Consider the following 27,254-nt stretch of genomic DNA (forward strand, 5'->3'; position numbering starts at 1 on the left):
AATGTAGCCTCCGTGACGTCATTTCAAAACGATCCATAGAACTGAATGGAATCCAGTTTGATCTGTAATCACACGAGTGATCAAGAAAATCGGACGACCGCGTAGCGCGAGTTCGATTTGTTCATTCACGAGTATGATCACAGACCGAACTGAACGACACGAAGTTTTATCGTGATATTTAAAGCTTTTAATTTTTAAAATTAAAACACTAGATATTCCAAGAGTTTTTTCGCCAGAAGTGAAAAAACAAAATCAAGTGTGTGCGCATGATAGCCCGCACCTTCCAATAGATCGTTTTCACATGACGTAACGGGGGCCATATTTGTGTACAAAACAATGACTCGGCGACCATGTTTGTGTACAAAAAACATCGTGTGGGAATTGAACTCTTTTCACGTGTTAAAACTCTCTTTTATTCCAAGCAATTTGCAGAGCTGCTGACCACGTGATTGAGACGACAACGGCGACGTCCATGAAAATGTCACTGAAAAATAGACTCCGTATCCTTTCAAACCATTTCGCGATTTTCCGAAGTCGTCCTGTTACTTAAAAGAAGGGGATTTAGACTGGAACTGAAGAGAGGGGGCAGCGCCCGAGTTCAGACAGAGATCATAGAATTTATTTCCTTGCCGTTCTCGTCCTCAAAAATTTAAAATTTGGTCATTTCACGTCGTAGTTGTGCAGAGATGGCAAAGAATTGTACAAAGTGTGGCAAGGATGTATCGAATACTTTGTTATTGTAACTATCTTTTAATATTCTTTTCTCAAAATAACGAGCTTCTTATCGCTGAAAACGCTTCGCTGCTGAGCAACTTGTTTACTTCAATTTATTCGAAAAAGCACCTAAATAAAATAGCACTTTATGCCAAAAATATTAGGTACGGAGCAAACGCGCCGAGGAAGAAATTTAAATATCCACCCTAATGTAAACGTTAAAAAAATAGTAAGTGCTTATTCAATCGAAAAGTATCGAATGTTTCTTTTTACAACGTTTGTATTTCGTAAAATGTAAATTGTTTGTTCCTCCCGGCTTTTCTTACTATTATTAATTACTATTAAAACTATATACATCGTCGTAAAAATATTTCCATCATTTTTAGTCTCTATTTTGGCCTGTCACTGGAGACCTGCCGTGTGGTTCTTTTTAGCTTTTTTAAGTTCTCCTGGACATTTTCACTATGTGGATCCAGCTTCAGAGCCTTTCTGTAGTATACACCGGCTTGCTCGTGTTTCCCCCATCTGTGATATAACACTCCTGTCAAGTAAACAAAAACGATAGCGTTATATCTTGGGATTAATTTGAGACTGCGTTTAGGCACAGATACAAGTTACTTAAAAGCAACAATGGATAACCCGAACGGTACAACTAGCTTTTTCATTACTATTAGTTATTACTGTAAACTACTTGAAAAGCATAATAAACTTTGTCCAGTAAAGAACATGCTCAGAAGCGTTTGCTTCAATGGTTACACTTTATAATCGACCTTAAGCTGCGATCAGGCCTTCTTTCTTCGGGGAAGCGCGAAATTCGGCGGACAGGTAAGAGTAAAAAAAAGAAGGACCGCCTTATCGCAGGTTAAATCGGCCTATACGTAGAGGATATTACACGGTGGCGCAAAGATATGAACTTTATTTTCGAGTGGCAAAACGATATTTTACGAACGAGCGCAGCGAGTGAGTAAAATATTGTTTTTGCCACGAGAAAATAAAATTCATACCTTCAAGCCGCCGTGTAATGTTCTTTTTATTATAATATAGACAAAATGACATCGATAAAATAATAGAGGGAAATTACCAAGATTACGTCATCGATAACCTCACGTGTGAGAGTATGGAAAATAAACCACTCGGGTCCGGGATGTAGATTTATGAATTTTACGAGTGGTATATTTTCCAGTAAAACACTCGTGTCTATATAATAAAGCATAACAAACACTACAACAGGAAAATAATGCTCAGAAACTTCATTTGAATGGTCACACTTTAGCATTTAACTCAGAGACTCAGAAGTTAGTATTATCTTGAACATCATAGTAAAGACACCCACAGCAAAGAACTGCTCAGTAGCTTTTATCTGAATAGTCACATTGTAGGATTTCATCCCCAGTTAGAACCATTTTTACAGCAAAATAACAACTCGAGGAATTCTTACCAAGATTTCCATAAATTTCCGCAGAATTAGGTTTTAGCTTCAAAGCGATTAGGAAGTGTTTCTCAGCCTCCTACAAAAGAACAAATATTTATTCAACTTTACTTTAATTTCCCTCATTAAAGATTCGTACAGTATACAAAGAAATGCAGGCTAACAGGATGAGCGAACTTAAATACGCTTTGGGGTTCGCGTTCCTAACTTTAGCCTGCGCCACAGACGAAACTTAACTCTAGACTGTTCACAGTCCCCTATTTTCCCGTAAGATTGTGGAGATCGAGCAATTTGCGCTACGGGCTGCCATCTTGCATGAGTGTCAAAACTACTTAGGGGGCGGGGGCGGTTTGGGAGGAAGAGCTATAATCCCTGACGCCAGCCTCCTCGGTACATTTGCAAATCAAGATGGCCGTCATTAATTGTAAGACGCGCTATATCTCGACGATCTCACGGAAAAATAGGGGACTGTGAACAGTCTAACTTAACTCTGGTTAAGTCTGGTTACTAACTGGGGTTAAGATCACATCTGCGACGCAGGCCATACTGACTAAATGCAATTTAATATTCCTTGACATGTTGAAAAAAAAAGAGAATCAATTCCTTGGAGAGTCTTATGGGGAGAACATTGAGATATAGACATGTGTCCATCATTCATCGTGTGCAGCAGTCAATAATCAGCGATCTAACTAGATACCTACCTATGGTCTCAACCGTCCCTTCTCTTTCCTTTTTCTCTCTCCACTCCACCCTCCCTGGGAGCGTGCTCACAGCCTATGCTATACATAAATTCATTAAGCACAAGAGGCGTTTCGTTTGAACTGATCCCTCTCCTCGCAGAGGCAACTTTATTGAGTAGGGGGTGGGGGGGAGGGAAGGGCGCGGGGGACGATTTGCCGCCTATTTTCTCCTCCCATTATACCCGTGTCCCGTTTATTTTATTCTTGAAATACCAGTGGAAGCATCTACGGGGAACACAGAACCAGACCTAACCTCCCCTTCACCGGCGTCTTTGTCTGATCGTAGTGTAATTCTGAAACGAATCACGTACCACAAACTCATCTTTCTGTCCGAGCATGTTAGCAAGATTGAAATGAACTGACGGCTCGTTAGGAATGTGGCTTTTAGCTTCTCTGATCACTGTTATCGCCGCATCTCTGTTACCTAGAAAGGGAAACCAGCCAGGCGTTACCTTAAAATTTAACTCGTCTGTCAAGAAACGTCACTTCGCACAAGATTTTTTTTAGTACACTGAGCTGTGAGCGACAAACTAAAATGCCAGGATTGTGTGCAGGGGCGGATCTGGGGGGAGGGTGCAGGGGGTGTGCACCCCCCCCTCCCCCTGAGATGACCTGCGGTTTTCTAATACAACTGGTATTCTGCAAAAAAAACTGTGGTTTATTGGTGTTGAAGTAGAGCAAGAGACGAGTGCACCCCCTCTTTAAAAAAATCCTGGATCCGCCCCTGGTGTGGTTGTCTAAGTGAGGTGGAGGCTTGCGAGAGTCTTGTTACTGGGGATCCGCTAGAAATGGGACTGATTTCTTTGAAGATCTAAGTAGGGGTAGGAGGAGAGTAATTGACTAAAAATACCCTACTGAGCAAAAAACGTTTTTCAAGACTGTAGTTTAACCCTTGCAAGTTCTTTCGCACCTTACAATAATTTCACTGTTTTCTTTAAGGGTTAAGAGGGTAATTAATCAGCGGTACCCAACGTCAATTTTCGGAAAATATCTGTTGGGAAGACGATTTGAGATCTAGAATTTTCGGAACATTTTTTGTAAAATTTCTTGCTTTCCTGCCTCTCCTAGGATTTTCGAACATCTAAAAAATGGTATAATTGCCCATTTTTAGCGGATTTTTACCGTAAAAAGGTCGCCTAGAATTTTCGGGAGCCTTTTTGTACCTGAAATTTTCGAAAAGGTAAGTTTTGATCTCTATAATTTTCAGATCACTAGACTTTCAGCTAGGAAATGCGAACAGATGAAAAATTTTTAGGGGATAAAAATATGCCTATATCTCCTGTTTAAATACTAAAATACGTTCAACAATGCTATGTTTAAGTGGTTTTGAACTATATTCTCGTTGGTGCCCCTAATTAATGGGTCCAAAATTTACGTCAGTTGAGAGGAATAGTCATCATCTGAATAAAAAACCTGAGGCCGACGTTGCACTCATTTTACCCCCCCGTCCCACACCTCTCTTTCTCTCTCTTCACCAGTGCTACGTTTAGTTTTACGGGTATTACAGTTCCTACACAGAGAGGACAGAAGTCAAACAAGGATCGGAAGTCATAAATGGGAATCGAACTCAGGACCTCGAGCACAGAAGGCCTGGCACAAACCAACATGAACTAAGCTGAATCCTTGCTCCTGCGCTCGAAAAACGTTTGCTTAAGTTCTTTTTTACTTTCCTAAAAACGTGAGTTCTTTTCTCCCTTCCCTTATACAAATCGAAAACAAATTTCCATGGTCGGCACTCAAGTGAAACCACGATCAGCGAGCGTTTTCGCGTCATTTCTATGATCGATAAGAGTATGGACCATGGAAATTTATTGTCGATTTGTCTTGTACAATAACATTAAGAGTCTTTGACGTCCACTCGTTAAATAATTCTCCACAAACTGCGCGCAAGAAAAAGAGAAAAACAAATTGCGCCACCGTCACATAATTTCCATCACGTCGGGCCATTGGAGAAGTTATTGGGTGGGGGGGGGGGGGGGGGGGGGGTTGCTGAAGCATCATAAAAATATATTTGTGCAAGGGAAAATCTTATGAAAAAAAATTCATGCAGGCCGAGTACCCCAAAAAAATATTCTCGCACTGGCCTAAAAAAATTCAAGCAAAGGGAAATGTTCACGAAAAAAAATTGATGTGGCTCGAAAATTCCCCATCCACTCTCCCCAACGCCATAATTATTCTAATGGTCCGTCCGTTATCGACGGTTATCGACCATAGCTCTCGACCAATCAGCACAAAAAATCGCTCACTTACCGTAAAATCCTCTCTCCCCACCCGTTAAAAGGCCCATTGCAGACATTTACCTGACTTTTCTAAGAGCAGAGCATGATTCATCCAGGCACCCACATGATCGTTTTTTAAATTGATGGCTGTTTTAAATGCGGCAATGGCTTTTACAGTTTTGTCTTGATCGATGTACTGGAGGAGAGAGATTTTAAGGTCAGTATAAATACGCACGAAAAAGCAATGAATGGGAAACTTTCCAGGGTTCACGTAAAAGGATTATATCATTGTATCTGCACTGCTTGCACTATGCATTTTGAACGTTTAAAAACTATTGACCTTTTTTTCTTACCAGATTTCCAAGGTTGAAAAAAGCGTCTGGATATCTTGGTCTGTATTTTATAGCGTTGCTGTAGCATTTTTCGGCTTCCTAAGAAACAATTTTGTAGGATCAGAGAGTTCGAAGTTGTGCGGAAGAAATAATCGTGCAGAGAGAATCAAAGGAAAGAAATAGGGAAAACTGGCACAAGACGAGGTACAAGTTCGATTTGAGTATACCCTTAATTCTCTCTGTGCTAGATTGGCTCACCACCACCTGCGCGCCTGGCCGCTCTCCGGTTGTTACACAGAAAAACAAAGCTCGCTGGAAGGTCAAATCGTAATCAATAATTTGTGGAAACATGAACAAAGCTATCAAACTCACATCTTCTTTATGCAATGCTGCCTTTACGGTGCCTAAGTTCATCCAGCCCGCCGCAAAGTTATTCCTATACACAAGAATGGCTGCGTTAATAAGTTATCTCACACCCCACTTTTTTTCTTGGCTTTCTCCCACCAGCTCTTTTTTCGATCACGAAATATTGAGTATTGTTGCATAATTTCCCCATATTTTCCCCTCCCCGCCCTCTAGAACTCACACTTCCCACTCTTTCCTCTCCCGCCTCTCGTACCCCTTCCGCCTCCTAATTCTCCCAACCCCTGTCCTCCCCCGTTAGTACAAATGTTAAGGTCACTAATGCGTTTACAACTTCAAATGACTTTAAATTAGAGAGAAAAACGCTTAAGTAAAATATTGCAAAAAGACTAACCTTATTTCTACAGCTTTTTCTAGAAGTGCTTCAGCTTCTAGGTATCTTCCATCATCCTTAAAAAAAAAACATTTTTTTTACACTAAAATTTTAAAACTAACCCATTTTAAATCTACTAATAAATTCCAACTTCAGACAGTTTTTCAAAACCAAAAAATAAATTCAAGAAATAGCCTCCTTCTCCTAAATGCAACGCGAGTAAACCGTGATTATTATGGAGCGCTCTACAAAGTTCCAAAAGTCCTGAACTTTTTTCAGGCTTCTACGCCATTTCATAAATTGCGTTCACAGCTGCGAGGATCACTCTTCATTTGATTTCATTTTCGCAGTTGTTATATGATTTATTTCATATACATCTCTCACATTCATCTCTTGAACACACAATTGACCAGCTCCAGTTGGTTAGAACATCGCACCGGTATCGCAAGGTCACGGGTTCAAATACCGTTGAAGTCCTGACAAAACATTTTAAAAAAGGGCAACCTCGCGAGTTGTATCCAGTTTCTTGGTTCAGTCGATCGCCTTCGAAAATTTGTAGCTTTTCGGGTTTTAGATGAGTTTCCCATCCGTTTATTCTCATTTCATTTTGGTCGAATAGGAAGGGGCCAAAAATTCAAAAACCAAGAGAATCAATTATTTTTGCAGGGTTTGTATCCCAAAAAAATTATTGTATAGTCACCTACGATTGACTTGATCTGCGATGCAAAAGTCCGCCATGGGGTCTTTTTAGCGGTCATTACAATGACAAATATGAGCTTGGTGTGATCTTGCTTCTCGTCAGAGGATCATTTTTGAAAGGAATCTTTATTAAAATGTTCACTGCCACAAAAACTAAGTACGCATATTTTGGAGTATTCACATGTTTACTGCCTCTCCGTTATTGAACGTCTCATGTGCGTCAAAAATAAAATATATGTAACATACTGTACAAGGACGTCATACCTTGATAAGGTTTCCCAAATTGTTTAAAGCTTGATCGTATGTTGGGTTTAACCTGCCATTTAAGGGAATTAAAATCACTTGATATCATTCTAGTCTTTTTTTTTTTCAGACATGTACTGTTGAAGGTAGTGATTAATTGTCGTACAACCTGCCTACTTTAGAACAACAAAAATTTACTAGAAATACGCGAATAGCATAACCTCGCGCAGCAAGGGAGGAAATGAAGGGAAAAAAGCCATTAGGGTAGAGAAAAAAAATGCCAACAAAACAAAACAAAAAGAAAGTAAAAGAAAAACGAGCTCTTTCAAGAATCAATCACAGTACATCCTGTGTATTTGGACAGTTCTATACGGTACGCGAGGATATGTCCAGCCTGAAATAAATATTTCTTTAAAACATTACCTGCGGAACTTCCGCAGGCAAGGGCCGTTCCCGAAACCTTTTCATGCTTGGATAAAACTGCAGGCTATTTTTTTATTGTTAAAACCACTCAAAGGAGACTTCATTTAAGTACAGGGAAGAACGATCATTTCACTCGACGTCAATTATCAAGAAATAAACCAGTACAATGAGTGTTTATCAGTTGTACACGGTACCTGATTGCTTCTCTATAAAACTTCTCAGCAATCACTGCCTGTCCTTTTTCAGCTCTCAGCTTGCCAATGTTGTAGTGAACCTGTTGAAGGGACAAAATTGATCATAAGTATACTAAGGTCCAAAAGAACAACGGCGAAATTCTCTCATACGCAACCAAGTCAAAATGCCTGGAATACGTGGTTACAGGGAACAGGGGCTAGTTCATGCTATTTTCTATTATTTTTCAAAAAAAGCTAAAAAACGTTTTTCGCATCAATTGAATTCCAAAATTAACTAGGTCCCGATTTGTTGTTTAAGACTATATTAAGGCATCAAAGCTGCTTCCTGTCGTCTGTTTTCAAGTTCTAATGACATGCCCGCGAAAATCACACAACGGTTTGTGCCTCGTCATAATTTTAAAGAAGCATTTTGTGTATGGGAAAGGGAACTAGATAATTTTTTTGGGGGGAGGGGGGGGGGTGGGGGGGCACTTTATTGGGGCAAAACTGCAATCATGAAAGGACTAACAAGAAGATTTATGATTAAAGAAATACAATAAAAATAATTAATTATAATCACAAGAATAATTAAAAAAACAATTGCTGATCCCCAAAAGGGCAAGTGCAAACGGGACCCTAGACCCATGCAAGGCACTGCACTGTTGTTACTTACAATTACAATTTCAATTACAATGCTAATGAATAGCTTATTTTACCCTTGGAAAAAAATTAATTCAAAGCCTAGATGTAGGTTAACAAAAAAAGTGAACAAAAAAATACAAGAAAGTGGATGTGTTGGGCACAGTCACTTCGAACTGTGACTTAAGCACAGAATTGTCCTTCCGTCCTGACAAAACAGGGTCCAACAGTATCCACCTGACATAGCCCCTTTTTCTGGAGGAGGTCACTTCCTAGAGTTTTCCACCTTGACCGGCAAGACTGATTACTAACAGTATTTTGGATAAATGGTCCTTTATGGGAGGTCTTGCTAGCTGCAATCATGACTGTGAGAACATCCCTTCAGCTATTTCATTTACCTTGGCATTGAGTGGACAAACAGTGAGTCCAGAAGTGAATAAAATGTCTTCATCAACCCACTCTGCGGATCTCTGAAAAAAGGAAGAAGGCAATATAAAAACAGCCACAACTCCAAGAACGTTTTCAGGCGAACACCAGAGGGACAAATCTGTATTATGGAGAAGCTCATATTTTCTAAGCTTACAGGGTTCTCTTTAAGTGCTGGCAACTGGCTAAAAAAACGACTAGGTTTGAGCCACATACTTTTTAGGAAAAAGGGTAAAGCAAGGCCGAATGCAAGCCTGAAATTAACTACAGAACTTGATTGCTAAGCCACCTACATTTACATCCTAGCTGTATACTTTAAAACTTACTGAGAACCCTGAGCTCAGTATCTTTTGACAGGGGGTGCCTGTATCATAGTAGTATCAGAGGGGGAAAGGGTATGACAAAGACTTTAAGTCCATGAAATGTGAGGCAAGAACTGGCCCCCACGAAGATTTCTTAGGAATTTGCCACAAGTCCCTTGCCTAACCTGGAAACGTCTGCATAGGAAGCAAGTCAAAGCAAATTACGTAATAACTTTTGGTACAGAATATAACATGGTGATATAGATGGTAAAAACATGGATGAAAGGGAGACTGCAATGCAATTACACCCTCACTCTTTGATTGTCTAACATCAGGCTTAATTCCAGGCACCCCTTTGATATGATTATCTGAGGCTCTATGAGCAGAAGGGTCATTTTTCTTACCTGTACTGTTCGAGCCATGTACAAAGCTATCAGTGCACCAACAATAAATCCTAAAACCTACAGGTGCAGGGCAGCAGAAAATGTCAAATAATTAATTCTTGTCAGGGTGTTACACAGGGCGCAGAGGTGTTATTTGTCTCTTTATTATATCATACAGTGTAGCTGCTGTTATTCGTCCACAGTCATTACCTTGAGTGGTTTTCTGGAGCATTGGATAATATTTAACCAGGTTTGTAAGACGATCGCATGAAGGTTTGCTTGATTCCACAGTATAAAGTCAAAGGGAATGTGCGCTATCAACTGTAAAATTTAACTACAATCAACAACCAAGGTCACAAATAACTCCTCTGTGCCCTGTGCATGTTACACATGTATATTGCTATACACTGCTTATGCTGGTGAAGGTTTCGGCTCCATACTGTGTACCCAGCGTACCCTTCAACCCTTTAAGCCCCAATATCCACATACAAATTCTCCACACTGATATTCATACATTTACTTAGAGATACGTTGAGAGAGTTAAATAAAAGATCAAAGCATTTTCTCTTTAGTGATAACTTAATTAATTCTCGTAACCATTTCTCTTGACAATGTATGGATATCGTTTGGGGAAAATTATTGATGTTGGTCACCATCTGGACTTAAAGGGTTAATCCATGTACTAGTATGCAATGTGATGGTGCCTGGACCCTGCATACCAGTGTCAGGGTTGTCATGGTTACAAGGTACACTCAGCTGCAGTTCTTGGCTCCACCAGCCTCTTAGGTACTTCCCCTCCTTGTGCTCCTCTTTTGGTCAGTTAAATTCAAAGGATAAATACTACCCATACAGGGTTTTCATTTGAGGCCGGAGGCCGGACGTTTCGTCCGGTCGTTTGCCATTCCACGTCCGGTACTTTGAGATCAATATTGGCGATTTTTTTTTACTACTGTATTATATATTTTTCTTACTAAGGCATCTCATGAACATACTGACTAGAGGATAACAGAATAATCAATTACATTCTTCAAAACGGCCATATAGCTCTTTTTTCTTTGCTTATTGAGCAACGGGATATTTTATTGGTTTCCCCTCTTCATTTAAACGGAATTGAAGTGACTATTTCGTTCTCATTCCTGCTCGGCCAAGTCTTGAGGGAAATCCCCAGGTAAAACAAAATTCTGTTGTTGCCATTCTCCCTCCCCCTCCCCCTACCAACTGACCATTTTCATTCAGTAATTTACTTTTTAAAGAGAATTTTAGTGAGCGCCAGCATTGCCTAGGAAACTGTTTCCTTGGTTCCAGAAACGCTGGAAATGGCGTTTCTGAGTATTCTATTTTAAAAATTTCCTGGGGGGGGGCATGCCCCCAGACCCCCCTAGCTGCTTGCGCCTTCGGCGCTCGCGACGCGCCTTACGGCGCCAAGAAAAAATTCACGTCCGGTGCTTTCAGAAATATGTCCGCTACTTTACAAAACAGTTGAAAACCCTGCCCATAATCTGCCTAATGGAGTGTTTCCCCTGCAGAAAAACAATCGCTTCCTCCAACAAGGTCAAGCCACGTTGCTAAAAAGAGCATAGCACCTAAATAACATACATGTACATGTAAGCAGTCTTAATTTCAAACCAGCATATTACACGTCTTTGAAGAGTGACAAGTGAATATATAAGCAGTCTTAATTTCAAACCAGCATATTACACGTTTTTGAAGAGTGACAAGTGAATATATACTGGTATACATCATTCTGCCCACCTTTTTTCCAAAGTATTTCTTACTTAGTGCGGCAAATCCAAGAACAGTGATGAGACAGGATCCAATACTGGAGAGATACAGCACCCTTTCAGCTACAACAAAACCAACTGTGAAGAAGATATTTGATGCTGGAAGGAATGGAACAACAAGGACAGCAAGTCCCATGGTTAGAATCCTGAAAAAAAGAAGATTATCTCTCTTGTCAAACACAACATGCAATGAACTGCAAATTATGCAATGTAGCAGGTGTACATGTGTTATCAAGCACAGAAAATTGATGCTTCCATGATTGTATTATTTAAAGTTGGTATGATCATGTTTGTTGAATTTAGACCATTTTTTTTTCCATTTCTCCCACACAGACATTCTTAGGACTCCATCACACATTGACAGTTCTGCTCCATGACTGTTGGGGAGGACTGCATTACGAGCCAAAAGAACATCTGCTTGGGAGGCCTATTAATAATTATTCCAACACATAGACAATTACTACTGGAAAAAAGTCAGAACCACAGCTGGACCAAAGTACTGTTAAGTAAATGCATTTGAATCTTAGCAGCCTACATTAAGTTGAACAGTTAAGTAAAAAACAAGATGTTGATATATATTGGTCCAAGAATTCACTTTGCATTCACATCACAAAATTGACTGGCTCAGCTTAATTAAGGCATTCTCCCTCTCTTGGTGTTTGTGCCAGATAAACTTGAAAGTGATACATATGTGCTGGTGGCCCACAACTACATGGTCTGCAGCTATCAAATTTCTTATCAGAACAAAGTTAACTTTGTATTCAGGTTACACAATACCAGAAAATTATGGAATATCACACCACATGAATTAAATTTGTATTCAAAACTGGAATGAACTCATTCCAGAATGACTTGTGTAGGAATCATTAAGTAAACATGTACAGAGTAATAAAGTAATGGAGATGGGATGGACTCATTTGTGAATAGCCTCTAAAAGAACCTTACCGTTTTATTTGCAAATTCCTCCCACATAAACAGTATGCAAGAAGCAGGAGAAGCACAGTCCACATGGCAACAATGCAGAGTATACGTGGATCACTATAGGTGTTGATTATTGGCACACAACCCATTGACCAATCAAAACAAAGCCATTGAGGTACAAGGAGAAGCCAGGCATTAATGGCATAGAGATAGTTATAATTAATTATCTGTGTGTGGAAAAATAAAACAGCCATTGCAGTTGATTCACTTAAATGTAATTATAATAACATTAGTGAACTAATGAGTCAGCAAACTACTGAAATTAAACCAGTAAATTTGTATCTTTCTGGCCTATGTATTTAAGAGGGATGTACATCAAAAGGATTAGTGCCTTTATATTTTCATAACTGTGCTATAATCAATTGGCAAAATGAGTTTCTGCAACAAAAATAAATAAACTGAAGATATATTAACTAAAGATTCATCCAGTAAATTTATTCTGAATGCATTCTTCTTTACTCACTCTCATAATAAAAGACTTCTCAAATGATGTTGGATTATCAACGACCTGGAAAACTGGAGGTGAAGAACCCATGACTTGCCATCGACATAGCAGAAGGAGGATACCAGTGACTAGTAAAGCCACTTGTCTAAAAATCAGGCCTTTCAGCCATGTAGTGGCTGCCTTTTTCTCCTACAAAAAATGTACAAGTCAGAATTATAATTAACACTGATATTAACACCAAACCATATTTTAATCCAAATATGGCCACCCCTGACTGTTTACTGCCCTCAAATAATCACTGCATTTGGGACAAAAGAGTTAATACATTGTAAGTGCTGTCCCAGAATAAGCACCGCAGCCCCAATATAATCAAAATCAAAAGAAGTTATTTCTGTAAGCGTGATATGGAACATACTATAAATATCCCAGTTAAAACAATTCTTTGTGGTGTCCAACTTTCAAAAAAATGCCCCCCTCAAATAAGTGACAGCCACCCCATGGTTGTCAAAAGTAGCCAGCTGCCTGCGAAAATTGCCACCTACTTGGTTCGTATCAGCTGGCTACTCTGTTTGGCAATTCTTTACAGATGGCGTTTTTTTAAATAAAATATCCCTGGACTGGCTGCTTACTTTGACAACTCAGCCATAACTTGAAAGCTTTCTGACAACCGGGCTGCACCATCGAATAAGTGCCACATTTGAGGTGCAAAAAAATTATTCACTTTGCTTTTTGAGTGATGGTAATCAATTTATTGTAGCCTCCTATATAGGTGCATGCCCTCTTTCTGCATTAAAAAGGCTAATGTAATAAAACAAGGTATTTTTGGCTGTAACAATTGTTATTATAAACTGGTTTAACAAAGAGAAAAAGAAGCTATTTTAGGCAAGAAATGAGATCGTGTTTACAATTTTTATAGTTTGATCATTAAGTCACCTTTAAATAAATGGTTCCATTTCTGTCCCCTTTGGTAGCTGTAGCTCTCATTATAAGCATAAGTGGATCTACCTCACACACAACAATGACATCATAAACACAACAAATACCCTAAAAAGACAAAAATGTTTTTGTTTGCATGATGAGTCAAAAAAAGCCTGATGTGGGAGACTATAGATGATGCTTTAAATGTGTTTTATTGGGAATTGCGGATGTTTATTCTGGATGTGGTGTACCACTGCATAGGCCCCTGGAACTTTTCACTCAGTCTATCCAGGACCATGTCCAGATACACTAGCCTACAATGTAGCATAAACACAATTCTTGCAGACCACAAATCTCTCCCCTCTCTGATTCATCACTATGAAGGATCAGCACTCAACTGAAATTCAGTGGCAAACCTATTATTCCCATCATCAATTTAGTTGATAAAAGTAAATCTTTTGGTCTGGCTTATACAGATCATATCAACCTGATGTTATAATTGAAATTCACTTAAAATTTGATATATTACCAAGACTGTGATCCCTTGCTCTTTACAAAGCATTGCGACACTACAAAACACCATACTCATTGCAAGATATGTCCAAGAGAAATATTCAGGAGACCCATCTTCTGCATCTGTAAACAAGAAAATGTCACATTTGTAAATTATATGTGGTAATGTTGCTGTTCCTTTGGCTAATTTAATTAATAATGAATTTATTAATAATGAATTTATATAGTGCCAATGAATGCTATTAAAAATATTTAAAAGCACTTAACATCAACACATTTTAAAAATGATGAGGCTACTACTAGTTCTCATTGATAACAGCAGTGAGTTCCATAACATGAGCAAAGGTGTGATCCCCAAGAGAATAGCAGTTGACTTTTGGAATGTACAGAAGAGATTGTGTACATGAGAAAAGAGCACATGCACAATTAGCAGCATGTTTCAGGGACAGAGATTTTTGATGTAGGCTACACTGTAAATGATAGTTTGAAAGTATAATAAACACAGCAACTGGATGTATGGCATAAAGGGGAGAACGTACACTGCTTCATGATTGCTGTGGCAGACAAAAATTTATTATTCCATTGCATGGTCATAAAACCTTACCTATCTCCCTAGAAAAAGGTATTTAAAGATCCATTCCAGATCAGACATGCTAGTGGCTGGTCCAAAATTTACTGGCCACTCAATTGTAAATGAATGTGCATGACAAACCTTAATTTATCAGGGCTTCTGATATTTTGTGGTAATACTTTTATCAACCTAGACATTTTCTGTACTTACCAATGTCACAGCATCTTGCATAAAACAGAAAGGAAAGGATAAAGAAAAGTGCACTCAAAAGATCTGCTCTACCAACTAAGCCTGCAACCTAAAAAACATTAAGGGCATTAAATTCGTGAGAGGTGCCTGGAATAAAGCCCCATGCCGGGGGGGGGGGGGAACTATAGAAATTTTTCGGTGGGGATGTGCAACTGGGACCCTGGAACCCTTTATATGAGATTCTTCCCCCGTAAATTTTTTTTAGAAAATATAAGAAAAATGCTGCAAAGGTCTTCTGAGAAGGGAAATCAAAGACCCTGAGAATGGGGTCAAAAATGCGGGACAATGCCAAATTTCATATCATGGGGACTGGGTATGAGTCCATGTAATATGGGATAATATCAATGCAAGACCAACGTATTCAGCAAGAGCTCACACAATCCTCAAGTTTGGCATTTATCAGGCAGACATGGGACAAGATACAGCCATCCAAATATTTCTTAGTAAATTTTCAAGTTTTTGAATGGCTGTATCTTGTAATTTCAGCCTGATCAAAATTAACCAAACACAGGTATCTTGTAAATCTTGTTGTTATCTTTCTGTTCACCAGCTTCTTGGGTTAGTAATCCCATAATACAGACTTGTACCCAGTCCAGTTTTATGATATGAAATCCAGCAATGTTCCCATTTTTAAATTTATAAGAATAATGGAGGGGGGGCGGGGGGCGGGCATGCTCCCATATCTCAAAAAGATACTGGTGTAGGTTGAACCACTATTGAGAAATCATCCAAACAACATTCTCAAAATCATGACTTTTGACCGGCAGCCCATACACTGTTTGCAACCTGAACGAAATGGAAAAAAATGTGATTGTAGATTACACAATTGTACGGGAGTATCCCCTCCTCATGTCTAAATGGTGGCTAATATTGTTATTTCCTTCAGTAATACAGTCAGAGCAAGCATGATATAACCTGAAATTTATGCTGATTTACACCATACAAGGTTTTTGCATGTCTTGCATGTCAAGAGCTTATGATAAGCTTATGACACATTTTGTACCTATAAAAATCTCAAGTATGTGGTAGGTTTCATTTACACCAATATTACAACTTGTGCGGAAGGCTTGTGGTAAGCAAATCACATGTGACAAAGTTGTTCAGTGTAAATTGCATGTGGCTTTTAGCCTGGGTTCCAGAGGTTATTTGTTTTCTTATCATACTGTAAGCACCGTTTTACTTCATCTTAGGCATTTTGAGAACAGGCCTCTGGAGCCAGAATAACTGGCTTTAAGTTACCCTTGAAAAATTAATGTGCTACTGATGATAAATCTTTGAGGCAAATTTTCAATTTTAAAACATCCAATATCAACTACAAATTTTTTTCTCATATTTGAAATGGTGAACAAACTTGAATAAAAATATCATTAAATATTTATTGAACTGTTATTATGGTAACAACTCAAATATTGAACGAAAATTGTAACTACCTGCTAACCTTAAAAAGTAAATAATTTTACAAGCATAAAAAATAGATAAGCTTAGGTAGTTGGTAACTAGGCAAAGGAGCTTAAATTGAGGTCAGCAATAAAAAAAAATATCTTAGATTAAAGTTAGAGATACTCATATTTAACTTACGCTTTCCGTGTGAATTGGATGCACCGCAAAAATGAGGGCGCCGACCAAACTTGCCTTAGGAGCAGAAAATTGAATGCTTGTGGATTCGCCAGTTAAGCTTATCTCATTCTCGTTAGAGGTCCTTTTTCTGGCGCTAATGAGAACTGAAAAAAGTTTCAAAGTTAACACTGAAACCACAGCATGAAGTATGACATTGAAGAGATGAAATTCCCAAGGTTTTAGTCCACCAGCCAGCCAGTAATTAAATCTAAAAGTCAAAATAGTCAGTGGGCGATAACTTTTGTGGCTTAGATTGGAAGAGATGTTTGTTCCCCAAAAGTCATGAAGAAACAGTTTTCCAAGCGGTACCTCAGGTTTTAGGTCCTTGTTACCCACAATAGCCTCAGAATCGTCGAACACAAATCCTGCATTGCAGGAATTCCAATAACAAATTATTGAAACAAAGAATACGATGACAGATGCAACGTGAAACGAAAAGCTGGGAACGGGAAAATCACAATCAATTTCTCCACCGCCCACCACAAAGTCAAAATATGCATCTTTGCGTTCCTCTTCGACGAAATCTTTCCCATTTCTTCTGCGGGGTCTGCTTCCATTTGCTCTGAACTTGGACGCCATAAAACAAGCCTCTTTAAAGGTAATTTGAGGCGAATTTTTAAGCTAATTTCCAGCGGGTGGAACTCAACATTTTCAAACAAAGCGCGAACAAAACCAAAACACCATCCGAGCACCTGCAGACGAAAGCTTCCACTTTCTAGGGAGGGGTAAGAAGGGAAGTCAAAGTTGTTGCTAAAAACAACATATAACGATAGAGACGTTATTTCATTCAGTACCAAAAAATTTCCCTCAAATGAGACCTAAGATCCTCATGGCAGTATACGATAAAAAATATGCAATTTTGACAGTCAAATTTTGCAACAACCCTAGCAACAACCTCGATTTTACCTTCCTCTCCCTAGAAGGGTAGCCAACAAAGCCGCATAGAATGCTGGGACTGTCTAATCAAACATGGCGGATTTTTTGGCAAGTAAGTTAAGATTGATGTTAATATGGCGTGCAATCAGGTCTAATTTAAAAGCTGAAGAGGTCACATAGCCTTGTCATAATTAGTTATTTTTTACAAGTTTTTAGCACATATAAATGGGTGTCATCCTTTTGATTTTCACCCCGGAAGTAAGGTATCATTTTACTGTTGCGCAATGTTTCAGTTATGCTACGTGGAAATTTTGGTGATTGGGTTCACATTAGCTTATATGAGAGCTAAGTTATCAACTTTTGAGGTTTATATTGATCCTTTGGTATGTGTGCATGTCATTTGAATTAGAATACAGGGTCTTGTCATCGCTTGATACGGTCCTGCGTCTGTCGATTGGTTTGTAATTTTGCAGTGCAGTTTTGACATCATTACACTAGTACTGGCCGTGGATTAGCCTTTGATCATGATAATTGGATGATCAACTCCCTCCCTACTTAGGATTTAGATGCTATTGGTTTTATCTCCTTTTTGTGTTCTCTTAAATTTGTCTTTGTTGATTTCTGGGAAATCTGAACTGAGAAAAATTAATTATTAAGTCAACTCAGATCAGCTGTTAGTTGACACAGATGACAAGTCAATGTTATTGTCTTGTCTACTTGATTTATTGTCTCATGGTCTTGCTTTCTTTCTTTACAGGGGCATAGTACAGTATAAGGAACATTGATTACTTCAATTAAATTTTAAAAATGGCACAGCTTTTGGAGCCACTTCCATTGGAGATGGAGAGGTAGTTAACCACTAATATATATTTTTAATTATCTTCCAAAATCAAGTTATTATACCATGTGGTTTTGTCTTAGCCTACTCCGATTCTACTTTTCTGTAAAAACAAAAAACATACATTTGTTTCTGATGGTGTGTTATTTTACAAAACAGATTCTCTCTACAAAGACGTGAAAAGGATGGCGAGCATACATTAGGTGAGAATAATAAGATTCACAATTAGCTCTCTTACAGTGTGACTACTGTAACCAGGGCCACTAAGACAAAGTTGACCAATCAGATTACAAGAAAATAACACTACATTCACTGTAACAGACCTTTCAGCAAACACAAGCTTTTTTTCAGCGGGCTCAAAAGGTCAGGTCTGTAGGCTGTAATTGGTTGATTTTGATCCATGTTGTTTATTTTGATTATGATTGACAACTAACTTTCTTAGAATGTATTGTTATTTTCCTTTTTATATCTATTTATTTTTTATGGTAATGTTACAGTAATGATGAATGCACAAAAATAATGGCTCTTGTAAAAATACAAGAGTTCAACCAGTTTCAGAGTAACAAAATTATTGGATTTCTTTGTTCATAACATATACAGTATTCTATGACCTTATTCGATTATTGTTATCGTTTTGTTATCATCATCTTCATTATTTTCATTGTTATGATGGTAATATTTTTTTGACAGTGGATTACAGTAAAGTACCACGTTCAAGTGGAGATGGCATGGAGTATTCTTCTAGTAATTCCAGTGATGGAAGTATCTCTGAGGGGAGTGATGATAGTGAACTGTTGCAAAGAAAAATTACATCTTTACCAACAACTACAAAAAGCCAAGTGTTTGGAAACAAAGCAGTTTGTTCCTCTACTGGGAGAAAAACCACGTCACAACCTACGAACTATCAAGAAAAACAGAGGAATACAAATACTCAAGACATACTTAACCACCAGATTCAACGTAGACAGGGTTACTCACCAACATCTGTCTCTAGAACTGAAAATAAACATTATGCAGAAAATGATGAACACCCCAAACCTACTGCAATTTATCGACAAAACTCAACAAATATTTTACTGCAAGGTGCTGAGTTACTGAGATTAGACCATCAGTTGGGAATATCATTAAAAGGAGATGATCAAGTTCCATCTTTAGCTCTGCCAGTCGCAGATCTCAACTATAAAGAGCTTTCTGTGAAGACTACTGTTGTAGAACACACAGCAGAGTTTGTGGATAGTCAGAAAGTTATTTATGACCTTGAGGAACAAAACTCTAAGTTGGTTGAGGAGAAAACAAAGCTTTCTGTGCAGCTTGGCGTCCAGACTAAGGTGTGAACAAAAAATAATAACTAATTTGTTACCAGTAGTTAAAAAATATGTTTTCTGAAAACCAAGATCATGATCAGCCACTCTTTTTTCTTCCCCTCTCTGATAACATAAGGGACTTTTTATTTTTTATCTTTTTTTTGTTGTTGTACTATTTCCTCGTCAAATTTTACAGTGTGACCGGGAAAACCGTGAACACTTAAAATATTTCAGAAATGTTATTTATTGTGTTACGACCAATCACAGCAAATATCAGGGCACGCCAACTAGCTACAAAACCACAAAAACTAATTAATATTCTTGCTTGTAGTTTAGTTTCTCAGGCCCAACTGGCCTTTATCTTGCAACACAATAACATTCCAGAAATATTTCTGGTGTTCACAGTTTTCCCAAATTGATTGTAAAAATCAGTTGATGAGTATAACAAAAAAGTTTTTAGCAAGCAAAGATTAGTCAGAAGTGATAAGAAAAAGCATAATTGTAGTAAGTAGCAGACTTTTAATTTTGTTGCAAAGCAAGGTGTAGTATTATTATTTGTATCACTGTGATGCCCCATCAGGGTAAATGAGGACAGGTGACAGGGCTTGAAACAGCGGCACAAGACACAAGACAGATGAATAACAAAGTTGGATTCAAACTTAACATAATAACATAGAACACAGCTGATAATACAATAGAAATTTTCCTGCTTTTCAAAATAATGGTTTCAACAATGCAAAGTCTTTAATATCGTGCTACTTTTTTATTCTTAAGTAAACAAAACTTCATTTTCATATGGAATGTTTTAAATTTACACTTGACAAATTCATTTTGACACGTAATATCAAAATCTCACTTAGTCTAGATTCACATGGCACTAGGCAAATTTTTAACCAGTTGAAAATTTGTACATTTAGGTGTTCTGTTTACATAGAACCACCTTAACCATACCAAAATCTAGATGTCTAGCCATTCAAAGCTCCATGTGAACAGAGCAAAAATAACTGTCCCGTGTGAACTTAAATAATATTGTCCCAGGGCTGTCTTTAAGAGATGGGGGGTGGGGATTTCCCCCGCTACTATGAGCATGGCGCCCGTCTACTTTCAAAGGAAAATAGAAGAAAAATAGAACCAGAAAAAAACCTGTAGCTGTTTGATTTCCCACCTACTTGTTGTATTTACCCAGCAACTTGAAATCTTAGTGACAACCCTGTTATCCAGTCAAATTTTTCAGCTGGTTGAAAATTCGTCTTGTGCCGTGTGAATGTAGCGTTAGTTTCTCAAGCAAATACAAGCAAATTGGAAAGAGAACAAAAAGTTTAGTAGAAGTTAATCAGAAGCTGACCCCTTTAAAGCTTTTTTCATGCATCCTTTCATTTATGCCTTTCATCAAGGGATGAAAAAAATCAAAATGAAATTGTGATGACATCACAAGAGAACGGTTTGTCCTCTTCCACTGGGTCATATGAGAGGGAAGTCTTAAGTAAAGTGTTAACAGGTCATAAATCTTTGTTTTTCTCTCTTCTGAACAGGTAAATGCAGAGATAAAGAGGTTACTAGTAGCATCAGTTGGAGAAGATATTGGGCAAAGGTATTTCAAAATTCTATAACTGATTCTGTTAGGTTGGGGAAAACATAAAGAAATATTCACAAATTTGTTGGAAACATCTATTGTAGGTTTCATTTGTTTGTGTTACGTTTTTTCAAAAAGAGTTTATTTTTCATTTTTGTCTCAGAACTGAGTACATGGATTTTCTGCCTCAGCCATTGCAAACTGTAATACTAATTTTACAAAATTTTGTTGTTCTTACAAAATCAGGTTGGAAGACTTGGTCAGTAGAAATGTCCAGCAAACTGTTGAACTTAAACACTGGAAAAAAGTGTGTGAAGAATACTCTGAGGAGTCAGACAGGCTTGAGATTGAATGTGATGTATGGAGAACAAAATTTCTTGCAAGCAGGTAAGAGTGGTGTTTTACCGTCTCATTGCTTACATGCAAGTTTCGCATCTTGCTCATCAGGAACAGTAAAAAGTTGTCAACCAAAAAATACTGGTACTTGAAGCGATCAACTCAGTCTTTCTTTTATCATCAGTGAAAATCACACATTTACCTAGTATGTAATCTTTAAAAAAAATTCTTCCATAACAGGGAGGGTTCCAGGAATTTTTTTAGGAGGGGTGCACTCGTCTCTTGCTCGACTTCAACACCAATAAACCACATAGTTTTTTTTTTGCAGAATACCAGTTGTATTAGAAAACCGCAGGTCATCTCAGGGAGGGGGTGTGCACCCCCTACACCCTCCCCCTAGATCCACCCCTGTATAATAATGTATCCCTGCAGCATTTGCACCTTAGTTGTGGGTCCCCCATACAGGTAGAAATTTTTTATCTCAGCTCAATGCTTTTGGCCCAATTTCTCATGCTTGGCAGAAAAATGTGAGCTATCGCAGTCTTAAATGATACCTTCTAAAAAGATGTCATAATTATAACATCAGGGCTGTAACTTTAGATTTCAAGTTGTCAGGTGTATCCTGATTTAAAGCAGGGAATTGAACAGCTAGAAGGTTAAATTGGATCTGTTTCCCATTTGTTTTCCTCTGAAGGTAGCCAGGGGTCATTTTGTTAGTAGCCCAGGAAAATCCCTAGCCCCCGGCCAAGAGTCACAGCCCTTTAACATGAAATAAACGTGAACCAATTTTCAAGAAGAGAAAAGTCAAAGTGAATGATTGTACTTTCCCAAAAACCCCCGAATGTTAGTAGGAAAGTCACTGTTGCTCATTTGGAGAATTTCAGAACTCTTTTGAACATCTTCAGAAATCATCGGATGCCTAAGAATATATTGAGATCATCTACGAAAAATTGTGGCACTTGCAGCTTCTCATGAGGATGAAAATGTAGACAAGTTGACTCCCCTTCAGTGCCTAAATGTTAAATTAAAACATAGTGTTTTTTTCCTTAAGAATGATGTCTGATGAACTATCAAGTTGGAAGGTAGCACTTTATGCAAGGTACCGACAAGCACAGAGTGCTTTGCAGAGATTACTAGATGAGAGAGCTCAGCTGCAGCAGTACTTGATTGATACCAAGAGGCAAGTAACAAGCTTGGCTTCTATTGACATAAATCGTATAGGACCCACATATCTGCTTCAGCATCTTCTTTATGTTCACTGACATCATCATCATCGTCGTCATCATCACCATCATAATTATCAGCATGATAGTAATAACAATGATAATAAACAGATTTATAATAATTATTATAATAGTAATCAATTATGATTATTATAACTTTGCTAGTAATTTGACTTTAAAAAGATAAGCACAAGGATCTGAAAAAAAAAAAGAGAAAATTTTTTTTTATTATTCTTGTCTTTGCTTTTACATTGTGCACGTGCATCAGAAGCATTCATTTTCTTTCGAAACAAGACTCTTACACTTGCACTTATACTTACATTGCCAGTGTAAACCAGACTTAATTGGATGGATATTCAGTCAAAACTTGGACATTTGGCCCTGAAAAGAATTATTTGTCCTGGCCTATGTTTTTATTCTATTCCATTTAAATTTTTGTTTTTTTTAAAAAAAGAAATGCATCCAGCTGCTCTTATGTGGTCAGTTCTTGTTCAAACATTTAGTTAGCTTGCTGCTTTCATTATTAATAATAAGAAGAATAAGAGTAAATACTTAACTATCCACTTCCCTTATGGGGCTTTTGAGGGATAATGAAACAATAATTTAAATAGAACATAATATATTTAAGAATCTCAACTGGTAGGAGGCGAACCAGTGGGCTATTTACAAGCGTGGCCAAGGATTTGAACTTGGGACTACCAAGAACAAATCCAGCTGGTGCTTAGGGCAGGACTATTGAACTCATGGCTTCCAGATTACAAGTCCCAACTGCTAAGCCATGCTGTGGTAGGTTCCCTGCTAGGAGAGGCTTCTTGTTCGGCGAATACTTCTGCTTGCGGGGAGTATAGTAGGGCTGGGCTTTACATAAAAAAATGAGCTACTCCTTATTGTCATCTGTGGATATGTCCTGTAAGCTTAAATTGATTAGTCTCCCTCACAGCCATTTTTGTCTCATCACTCAATGCTCCTTTTTGGGGAACGTCATTGCGTAAGGTAAAGGTGCACACAAGCCAAAGGCCCAAATGGCCGGAACTTATCCTGGTTTCATTAGCATGAAGCACCTAGGAGTATTGCTACTCCCCCCTTGACGGGATGTTAGTCCATTGCAGGGTTACTCCCAAGCAGTGTGTTGCCGGTACCCATTAATACTCCTGGGTGAAGAGAGACAAAGTAAAGTTCCTTGTCTAAGGAAACAACCCAACTGGCGAGGCTTGAACCACGGACCTCCAGATCCAGTGGTCGAGTGTTAACCACACGGCCGGCCACACACGCCTCCTAACATCATTGCGTGACGAGACAAAAACAGCTGTAGCCTGGGAGACTGAGATGATATGAGATATTGTCCTCTTTCCTTGTCAGTGAAATTACATACAGATACATGGTTAGAAAAATTTATCAGTGGGTTCTAGTTTTTAAAAGGAGCACTTCTTTTAGTCTGCTACACAGTTGTTCTTTGTGTCATCACACAACGCTCCCTCTCTCCTCCGCAGAGGCTCCCGCCTGGTATCCCCATCAAAATAGCGATAATCGGAGGAGAGAGCAACGCTCCTGTTTGTGAGGAGGAGCGTTGTGTGATGACACAAAGACAGCTGTGGAGCAGACTATACCTCGTTGGGAGAATTTTTAATTTTTATAATGTATAACCCATAACAATAATTCACTGATTTTTTAGTTTTTTCACATTGCAGGTGTATTCAGTCCTTACATTCAATGCTAAAAAGCACAGGTGGTATTCTTCAAGGATCCTTTCCTTCATTGTCCTCCGCAAATGAACAGAACATTGTAGAAATTGCTTCGTTAAACAACTCCTTGGCTGAAGAAACTTTAGATCTTGCTCAGAATGTTTTGCCAGCGTTGTCACTCTCAGAGACATCACTTGTGTTAACTCATGAGTCAGTGGAGAACACAGAAAAACTCAAGATGGGACCAACTTCTGCTGAAAAACTAGCTTTACAGGTTAATTTTACGTGGCTGCTTGTGATTATAAGTGCACTGCATACTCAGGAAAAAGACTGAAAAAAAGTTGTAAAATTCAAATAAAAGCTTTTTGTTAGTAATTCAGGAGACATAAAGTCTGGAGACTGTCTCTTTTGCAGTACACCCCCTACCCCCCCTCCCCCAAGCATCTCTCTCCACCCGTGTGACTCAGGACATCGAACGAAGTCTTCTAAATTTGTAAATTTTCTAAAAAGTACTGATGAAAAAGGCCGTGGAAACTGTCCTATGATCGAAAACATTTTTGAATTTTTGAAAAATGGCGCAAAATTCCAAATTTAAACAGTAAAGTTAAAAATGCTATTTTATCCGGGAGATTTGGTGACCTGTACGGGGGACAGAGTGAACTATGCAGTACACGAAAAATTTGGGAGACTTGGCAGTGATTTCTTTTGTCTCCTCTGTAATAATATTTCCCTACTAGCAGAGGTCTCTCAATGCATGAAACTGCATGTACAGTACTAGCGTTTCCTTTACAACCAGTAAAGTTTTAATCACGCGCGACACAACTTACAGAACCAGTTTGCATAATAACAACTGTGCGTTCCAAAAAAAATCCAGCATGGAGTCTCAACAGGACACGCGCATTCTACAATAAATGAAACCAGTTCTGAAAACCAGTCAGTTTCGGCCACAAATGTGGTCGGCGGCTACACAGAAGAACGCGTCGGGGGCCGACAGAGGGCTTCCTCAATCCTCTCCTTATTCTTCCCTTGTTGTGAGAGACCTGCTAGCAGGGAATTATAATAAGTGTAATGAACTGTAGTTTCTCTCCATTCCAATATCATTCTTCCTTTCTCGTACCTTTTACCCCCAGAGTCATTACTTCGAAGAAATAAATGTATTGTAGTTCTAACTTATCAGTGGATGAAATTCTGTTTTGTTATCAATCACCATTCAATTGAAACCTCTTCAGCAGTACTTTCCACAAAAAGACATTTGTCTTTAGCACTTCACCCCATGAAATTTGGCGTATCTCATAGAATTCCTTGAATTTTGAATGTTCATAACCAACTCTTAAAATTTCATGTAAAGGTTTAGTCTGGTACCACACACGTAGAAGATCGCGCACCCCTGTTAAAGGCTTCCGGTCCAGCAAGACACGCTGTTCAAGACCCTGAATAGTGCAGTTGTATACCCTGTTTATGACCCCGAAATCTAAAGCTAAATCTAAATAATTACTGTATACTATTATAAATCTGTCATATTGGATGTAAGATAATCTTGCTCTTTTCAGCAGAACATTCCTGTTGAGATGTCCCCTCCGCCCAACGGGCCTAGAACAGATTTGACTGCAAAAAAGAGCCATATTTTCTGTTTATTAGGTCTTATCCGATGACGTGGATCTTCAAGCCGAACAACAGCAACTCAGAGGTGTTATGAAAAGAATGTCGCAGCAGTACATTGGTCATGATTATCAAAGCCGGTTTGCTACCAAGAACTTCAGAGTGACTTATGACTGCTGTGAGAGGTGTACGGGAGCTCTTCAAGTGGTGTAGACACAGGCAGACCACCCTCTGTTCTCAGAAGAAACACTGGCCTGTTCCATGCTAGCCTCTCACGCAGATAGTGGAGTGTGGCTCGAAGTCAGAGAGGATCATTATACGTTTTTGGGAAACTGTCAACCTACCCCTCCCCTCAGCCAGCATGTATAAGTGAGAAGTAAGTGTTAATGTTGGCTTAGGGGAGGGGTAGGTGGGCAATCCAGAAAAATGTAAGGGGGGAGAGAGGAGGAGACTTCTCTTCGTTCTTTCGCTTTTACTCCCTTTTCCACTGCGTCGCTGTTTTTCGTGCTCAAATAAATTTTCAAAAATATCCAAATACGAGTGGACGAGGCCTTGCATTGTGCCATTAAGTGATCACGCAAATAGGAGCTGGTCAACTCCGGGTTTAGTGCTATAACAGTAGAGAGGCTTTATTAAACCGAGGTGGAAAAAAAAAACACCTCAGAGAATACAGACACATTGAACAACGTTTTTTCGTTTTCATATATTAATTTCTTGACGTACAATGCGCGGGTTGAATTGAATATACTCACTCGTACATGAAAAGGAGAAAGGCTTCGATAGAATTCTGACAATTTATAAATATAAATAAATATAAATTCACACGGACTTTTACATATGTTTTATACAAATAATGCATTGACATATTACAGCCACGGTCGAAGAGTACCAAAGAGTACATTTCTTTGTCTGTCACTAAGCGGCTTTCCTGCCTTCTCTATTTAGTTCTAGGAGGTACAGAATCGTAAACCTAAGGTCCTGGGCTCGTTTCCCGCTCAGAACTCTAGCTGGATTTGTCTCTCCGTCGTTGCGGGTTAGACATTAGGAAGCTTTAGCGTCGACGACGGCGAAGGCAACGTGAACGCCAACAAAACGGAAGAAAAAGATTTAATAAGCAAAACAGCATCACACTTTTTTGTTCATTTCCTTGCCGTCAATGCACGACTATGACGTGAAATTCTCTTATGCGGCGTTTTATGGAGCACGTAAACACACGACCACGAATCTTTCTTTTTCCTTCAAAACTTGGGTTCGGTCCAGAGTAATTCAATTCCAGGGAAATTCACCTTC

The 27,254-nt window shown here is 38.6% G+C and overlaps 2 protein-coding genes across 4 annotated transcripts; one reads left to right on the plus strand and one right to left on the minus strand.

The window, feature by feature from the left end:
* Positions 1 to 704: 704 nt before the first annotated feature.
* LOC140950013 (protein O-mannosyl-transferase TMTC4-like) lies at positions 705 to 17,252 on the minus strand. Its single transcript, XM_073399170.1, has 18 exons — positions 16,495 to 17,252; positions 14,878 to 14,965; positions 14,113 to 14,219; positions 13,599 to 13,709; positions 12,684 to 12,854; positions 12,185 to 12,387; positions 11,211 to 11,385; positions 9,480 to 9,536; positions 8,746 to 8,817; positions 7,730 to 7,809; positions 7,134 to 7,185; positions 6,192 to 6,247; positions 5,807 to 5,870; positions 5,456 to 5,533; positions 5,184 to 5,298; positions 3,195 to 3,307; positions 2,153 to 2,222; positions 705 to 1,255 (listed from the first exon to the last, which is right to left on the minus strand). Exons 1-18 carry the CDS (start codon positions 17,110 to 17,112, stop codon positions 1,104 to 1,106), a joined length of 2,382 nt encoding a protein of 793 aa, XP_073255271.1. The 5' UTR covers positions 17,113 to 17,252; the 3' UTR covers positions 705 to 1,103.
* Positions 17,253 to 17,502: 250 nt separating this feature from the next.
* LOC140950016 (golgin-45-like) lies at positions 17,503 to 26,297 on the plus strand. 3 transcript variants are annotated; one of them, XM_073399175.1, is made up of 9 exons: positions 17,503 to 17,521; positions 18,167 to 18,257; positions 18,407 to 18,450; positions 18,938 to 19,575; positions 21,084 to 21,142; positions 21,371 to 21,511; positions 22,512 to 22,640; positions 24,372 to 24,639; positions 26,004 to 26,297. In XM_073399175.1, exons 2-9 carry the CDS (start codon positions 18,217 to 18,219, stop codon positions 26,175 to 26,177), a joined length of 1,494 nt encoding a protein of 497 aa, XP_073255276.1. In that variant the 5' UTR covers positions 17,503 to 17,521; positions 18,167 to 18,216; the 3' UTR covers positions 26,178 to 26,297. The 3 variants fall into 3 exon arrangements, with proteins under 3 accessions (XP_073255276.1, XP_073255275.1, XP_073255274.1); XM_073399174.1 differs by lacking the exon at positions 17,503 to 17,521 and adding an exon at positions 17,681 to 17,792; XM_073399173.1 differs by lacking the exon at positions 17,503 to 17,521 and having other exon boundaries at positions 17,920 to 18,257.
* The last annotated feature ends 957 nt before the right edge of the window (positions 26,298 to 27,254 follow it).

The sequence above is a fragment of the Porites lutea genome, chromosome 10 (assembly GCF_958299795.1).
Source record: "Porites lutea chromosome 10, jaPorLute2.1, whole genome shotgun sequence".
In the NCBI taxonomy this organism is placed as follows: Eukaryota; Metazoa; Cnidaria; class Anthozoa; order Scleractinia; family Poritidae; genus Porites; species Porites lutea.